Raw genomic sequence first — 7,004 nt, forward strand, 5'->3', positions numbered from 1 at the left:
TTTATTACTACCAGATTCTATGGAAAGGTCTCTGCAACTTTCATTAACCCAAAATGTCATAAGAAAATTGGGCCATGTAAGAGTAAAACTGGAATATGACACAGAAATCAAATGTCTTAGAGAATGATAGGTTAGCTATACATTTGGGTCTCACCTTCATTTAAAATTTCTACCATTTTGTCAAAATTATTAAAACCTTGGGAAGGGAAGGTGAGCTATCTTTGTTCTTCTAGGAACCTATAAAAATACCAAGTATTTAACATTACAAATGGATCACTGTTATACCTTAAATTATTGTATTAATACCTTAAAATATTGTCATCTCTAATTTTTTTTATCCAAAGGTAAGTGGATTACCAGCTCCTGATGTAACATGGTATTTAAATGGAAGACCAGTGCAATCAGATGAACTTCACAAAATGATAGTATCTGAAAAAGGTTTTCATTCACTCATCTTTGAAGTCGTCAGAACTTCAGATGCAGGGACTTATGCATGTGTTGCTAAGAATCGAGCAGGAGAAGCCACCTTTACAATACAATTGGATGTTCTTGGTAAGTGTGAAGGATATTAATACATTATACCTTTAAGCTCTATAAAGCATAGAATATATAAATTATAAGTTATATCTATATAGCACTGATATAACTACTGAAAATAGGAAAAATGAAAGCCCAAACTTTTTTTTTTTTTTTTTTTTTTTTTTTTTTGGCCAATCCAGTCCAAATAATCAGTTGGGATGATACTTTAATAAACTATTTCAGCAAGCTTAAGTATAAATACTAAATGCCAGATTTTAGCCTTAAGCTGCTTTTATTACTGGAAACTACTCTTTTAAAAATATTAAATATTCCTATCTCTTATAGAAAAAATGCAAAAAATATATATTTTTTTTTATTTTCAAATTTGTATTAGGCACACCCTTTGGTCTCAGATTATAAATATAGCATATTTTAAATTCTCTAATACTACTATTTTTTAAAAGTGTAAATATCACACATATATAATGAATTTAAATAAATCTTACTGCAATTTATTGTTAATTTTCATAAAAGTTTAAAGAAGAAAGCAGTGATGATACTTTTTTCTAAATCCTAGAAATTAAGTAGAAATTGTTCTATGGAGTTTTAAAATATTTGGCCCTCTGGACCAGTGACAAATTTTTAAAATTTTTTTAAATTTTGAAATTAAATACTAAATAAAATGGGTATTTCCATATAAATAGAACAGAAAAAGAGAATTATACATAAAACTGAAGATATCTCTGCCATGCTCAGCTTGTCTGTGATTTTTTTATGGTCTTCTATTTTCTGTGTATTTTTTAAGATACTTTTCTTTTTGAACCTACCTCATTCCTATGTATCCTCTTCTTTCCTATTCCACACCACCCCATTAAAAAAAAAAAAAAAAAAAAAAAAAAAAAAAGAAAGAAACAAAAATAAAATCCTTGGAACAAATATGCAAAGTTGGTATGGTGCAGGCAATTTATTTTGTTTTGTTTTAAATGGGAGGAAGCAAAAAATGGACACTTGATAAATGAAAAAGCTAAAACTTAATTTAAAAAAACAAATCTACATAGCCAAGCAAAACAAATTCTTATATTAGCCATGTCCAAAAATATATGTCTTATTCTCCATCTTGAATCCATTATATCTGTCAGAAGCTAGGTAGCATATCATTATCAGTATACTGGACTTATAAATGGTCATTGCATTGATCAGAATTCTTAAGTCTAGGATTTTTAAAAAATATATATTGTCCTTCTGGTTCTTTTCACTTCACTTGCTATCAGTTCATACAAGTTTCCTCAGTTTTCTCTGAAATTATTTTGTCCTTATGTCAGTGCAATAATATCCCATTATATATCCTCAGTTTCCAATATATTTTTTACAAATTATTATACAAATTTTATAATAATTTTATACAAATTATTATAAATATTTTAGACTTACAGATCCTTTTCTTCTTTCTTTGATCTTTTTTTGGGATACCAAAGAGATATTAATATTAAGCTCAAGATAGAATTATAATTTCTGGAGTAGCTTATTGAAAAAATTGGGAATTCAAAGAAACATGAAGAAACTTATATGGATTGACAGAATGGAAAAAGCAAAAAATAATAATAATAAAAGATATATAACTAAAGTAATTTAGCCAAAAACACCAAAAGGACACTGGCCTCAGATTAAATGCAGTATACAGTCTTGACCCCAGAAAACCGATAATGAAACATACTTCATTCTTCCTAATAGAATGGCAAGAGACGATATAAGAGATATGTTGAATGTTACATATCATGTCAGACTCAATCAATTTGCCTATCCAGTTTTTACTTTATTTTTCTTTGTTATAAAGGAAGCCTCTAACAAAGGAGAAGGAAATGACAGTAATATAGTGTGTGTGTGTGTGTGTGTGTGTGTGTGTGTGTGTCTGTGTGTGTGTGTGTGTGTGTGTGTGTGTGTGTGTGTGTGTGTGTGTGTGTAAAGCTGGGAACAAAAAGACAATTATATATTATAACCTAAAGTTATTGTGCATTATATAACTCTTTGCCTCTGTTTTCTCAACTGAAAAATGAGTTATAATTCCCACTCTTACCTCCTCGCAAATATTACTATTAACTCAAATAAAGAGAATATGACTTAAGATGTTTAAATGAAAGATACCTGAAAATTCTAAGTATTGTTATCTTAGTTATTATTTAGAGAATCTGAACATATATGTAATTTGGCCTATCTAAACAGAAATGTCCTCTATAATGACCTTGACCAATGGTCCTCAAGCCTCTAATAAATCCTTCATTGAGAACTCAAATACCAATCGGTTGAACAGATTCTATTTTTGGATAGCTCTAATTATTAGGAAGTTTTTCCTTATATCAAACAGAAATCTGATTCTCTTTAATATTCACCCATTTTGTTCCTTTAGATAAGAAAATTAACAAAGAGGTTATCAAACATTTTCATGAAGTTAAAGTTATTACTCCATTGTCTTAGAACTAGAGGTGATAAGATGTTTACAGATTCTTTTATCTTCTATTATTCTCTTATCCATACCTGATTTTTTTTTTTAACACTTTGGGGAGTAAGATTTTAATTGTAAATGTGTACACTTTTAATTAAAGAAGAGCCTTTATCAATATTACTTTGGCTTGATTAGTGAATTTTCTTTGCAATAACTTTTTTTAAATATTTGAATTATTTCCTTAAAATTATAGCAAAGGAACATAAGAGAGCACCAATGTTTATCTACAAACCACAGAGCAAAAAAGTTTATGAAGGGGACTCAGTAAAATTAGAATGCCAAGTTTCTGCTATACCTCCACCAAAGCTTTTCTGGAAAAGAAACAATGAAATGGTACAATTCAACACAGATCGAATAAGGTACTAGAGATATTTCTATAACTATAATTTTTTTTTTGTTTTTTGTTTGCAAAATAAAGATTCCTTCATAAGAACATACATAGAATGGAAAGAACATATGATTTGTAATCAAAGGACTTTTATATTCCAATCCCAGGTCTGCAATTTATTCTCCTTACTTAGCATCTTAGTCAATTCACCATATTTCTCTGGACCCTGGGTTTCTTCATCTGTAAAATGAGCTGGATGAACCAGACAATCTTTAAGATTTCATCTAGGTTTAAGTGTTATTATTCTGTGATTCCATTGTTTAATCTGGTGAAAAATACATAGAAACTTCGATAAAACTTCATTACTTTAGACCTCTAATTAGAAATTCATGATGATTCAGAAGCAAAATTTATCTTTATCCTATTTATAAAAAATTTGCTGATCAAATAAATATTGGAAACAAAACTGAGAGTGGGGCAAGGGGAGAATAAGAGATGTTTAACATTAAGAAAATAAGCAATTGTTGGTCAGAAACAACTTCTGAATTAAAAAATACAATTATTTCCTAGCAGCTTAGAATTAGAAGAATCCTTAATTTAGTCCAACCTCCCACTCACTATAGAAATCCTTTCTATATCCTCCCTGACACTATATAATCTAAATCTGAATATTTTCAAAGACCAGGAGGTCACTATATCAAAAGAAAGTCCATTCAATTGATGGAAAATTCTAAATGTTAGAAAGCTCTTCCTGATCTGCCATCCCTATAACTTCTTCACATTATATAACTTCTTCACATTATATAACTTCTTCACATTATATGATTTCAGAAAACAGAACTAAACCAAGCATACAAAGACCCAAAGCAGAGTCTCTCTTCCATAAGACATTTGAAACATTTTAAACTATAATTATGTTCTTTCCATCTTTTCTTCCATAGTTCCTTCAAATATTCTTCATATCATGTAGTTTCAAGTCCCCTCACTAAAGTTACCCTCTCCTAAAAATTGACCCAATTAGTCAATATCTCCCTTAAAATATGGCATCAGAATTGAATCCAATTTGCTATTCTCAGCAGTACAATGATTCACAATATTCTGAAGAACTTTTGAAAAATCCTATCCATACTCAGAAAAGAAACTGATTGTGTCTGAATACAAATTGAAGCATTATTTCTCTCTTTAATTTTATTTTTCTTGAAGGTTTTTATTTGTATTAGGGTGGGAGATCTGTGTTTTGACAACATGACTTTTATGGAAATGCTTTGCACAACTTCATATGCATTTTCTTAATTGTGGATGGAAATAATGGAGAGAATTTACTATTTTTTTTTTATTTTTTTTTTTGAGGCTGGGTTTAAGTGACTTGCCCAGGCTCACACAGCTAGGAAGTGTTAAGTGTCTGAGATCAAATTTGAACTCCAGTCCTCCTGAATTCAAGGCTGGTGCCCTATCCACTGTGCCACCTAGCTGCCTCCTAATGGAGAGAATTTAGAACTCAAAAGTTAAAAAACAAAAAAAACAAATGTTTAAAAAATGTGTTTTAAATGTAACTGGGAGAAAATATTAAATAAATAAATCAAATTTTTAAAAGCGAGCCCCGTATTCTAACTAGGGCATAATCAAGCCAGATTATGGTGAGATATATATACCTCCATTAAAGTAACATTAAGTTTGAGGAGTAGAAATTTTTTTGGGCATCCATATTATTCTATTGGCATGGTTTGATTTTGTGATCAAATAAAAACATTTTATAAAAAAATACATAATTTATTATTAAATTGGGGCTCCTAACAATTGATCAGCTGATCTTTTTAAATCTTTCTTGTTGATTATTCTGCTTATTCTTAGTCTACCATAATTATCATTTAAGGATTCCTCAGAAAACTTTTTTGCATGTCACTTTTCAGCTTGTACCATGATAACTCTGGAAGAATTACCCTACTGATTAAAGATGCAAACAAGAAAGATGCTGGGTGGTACACTGTATCTGCAGTAAATGAAGCAGGAGTGGTCACATGCAATACTAGACTGGATGTTGCAGGTATGTCATAATGTTGAACAAAGTTGCCCTTACAGATAAAACAAATGTAGCAATTGGGAACACTATCAATTCACACAATCTCCCTAGAAAGGCACCATGGTTCAAGCTGCTCTATTGGGTAGCATCCTCTCAAAACCATAGCTTATAAACTCCCACTAATGTGTTTGCTTTATCAATCAACCAAAAGATATAATGTATTCAAATCAAATCCAGTTAATGAAAAAATATGTAAGAAAATCAATACCATAATATTTCTCCCTTAAATCTGAGGCAAACTCTTCCACAAAAACCCATACATATCATCAGCAAAAAAAAAAAAAAAAAGATACATGTACAAGGATGACAAGGCATATACATAAGAAAACTTTACAGCCAGTGCTTAGAGTGGAGCAGCATCTAGAAAACCTAGAAATAAATATTACATTCAAGAGGCAAGGTCATTGTTCTTCTTCCTTCCTAGATATATTTCTAATTTTGTGTATGTGTGACTAACAAGTTTGCCCCACACCTGGAAAATTTAATATATAACACAAATCCCAAAAGTCTATGTAATTTGGAGACATTTTCTCCTACTACGTTATTTCTTTTTCTACTTTCACGGACAATTTCCATTTTAAACAACTTCTTTAGAACAGATTTCATAACTTGGTTTTTAATTTGATCTATTCCAGCTCGTCCAACCCAAACTCTTCCAAATCCTAAGCAATTACGGGTTCGACCAACTTTCAGCAAATACTTAGCATTAAATGGGAAAGGTTTGGATGTGAAACAAGCCTTTAATCCAGAAGGGGAATTTCAGCGCCTAGCAGCTCAATCTGGACTCTATGAGAGTGAAGAACTTTAACAACTTACGAAAATATGACAAAGGAAACCAGTAACCTTACATTCACTTAATTAAGATCTTTAAAATAAATCCATAGTGAGTTAAAAAATTATTGCTTTTATTAGGCAACAGAACTACTGTATGGAATATTATCTTTTGACTCTTGCACACACTATGTTCTGATATATTAAAAAACAATACAAAATCTGTGTGTGTGTGAGTTTGTAATTGTAGAAGACTATCCTGAAATGTGGGTTTTTTTAATCTGTCATAAATGCTCAAAGAGACTCCTGAATATAAAAGCTATAGAGCCTTTTTAAACGACAACTAGTGCCAGTAAAAAAGCAGCTCCTTGGTATGGCTTTTTAAAAATTATGACTTTTGATGACATTAAGGTGTTGTGTTTCAGGAATACAGAATGTTACAGATTATCTGAGTGTTCCAGAGTTTATGTCAAAAACCAATAAAAATTTAAATACACACAAATGGCTGAGACTATTCTTAATACTAGTGTAAGAATGTCCATTCTTCGTAAGAAAACTTCCAGGGGATCCTGTTTTAAACTTCCATAGGCTAAATATTAAGGCAAAATAATCTCTGCAGCTTTGCAAATTTCCTGACTTTTATGTAGTCTTCAAATTGTGGAGTGTAACACACGAAGGTAACTTGCAAGTGACCCAATCTATAAGAAATCTACAAGGGATTATGAAACCAAACAAATTAAAAAACAAAAACAAAACTTCTCCAGACTCTCCTTTCTGTGCTCTTTTTGTTTGTAGCCCAATTTTGA

General features: G+C 30.6%; 1 protein-coding gene across 5 annotated transcripts in view; it reads left to right on the forward strand.

Moving 5' to 3' along the window:
- MYOT (myotilin) overlaps nucleotides 1–6,700 on the forward strand; it is a 77,088-nt gene extending 70,388 nt beyond the window's left edge. For all 5 annotated transcript variants that reach the window (XM_074291412.1, XM_074291410.1, XM_074291411.1 and 2 more), the window contains 4 exons: nucleotides 345–552; nucleotides 3,213–3,378; nucleotides 5,258–5,391; nucleotides 6,063–6,700. In XM_074291412.1, coding sequence (XP_074147513.1) covers nucleotides 345–552; nucleotides 3,213–3,378; nucleotides 5,258–5,391; nucleotides 6,063–6,235 — 681 coding nt within the window. In that variant the 3' untranslated portion in view covers nucleotides 6,236–6,700. The remainder of the gene's footprint in view (nucleotides 1–344; nucleotides 553–3,212; nucleotides 3,379–5,257; nucleotides 5,392–6,062) is intronic.
- The last annotated feature ends 304 nt before the right edge of the window (nucleotides 6,701–7,004 follow it).

Source organism: Sminthopsis crassicaudata, chromosome 2 (assembly GCF_048593235.1).
Source record: "Sminthopsis crassicaudata isolate SCR6 chromosome 2, ASM4859323v1, whole genome shotgun sequence".
NCBI lineage: Eukaryota > Metazoa > Chordata > Mammalia > Dasyuromorphia > Dasyuridae > Sminthopsis > Sminthopsis crassicaudata.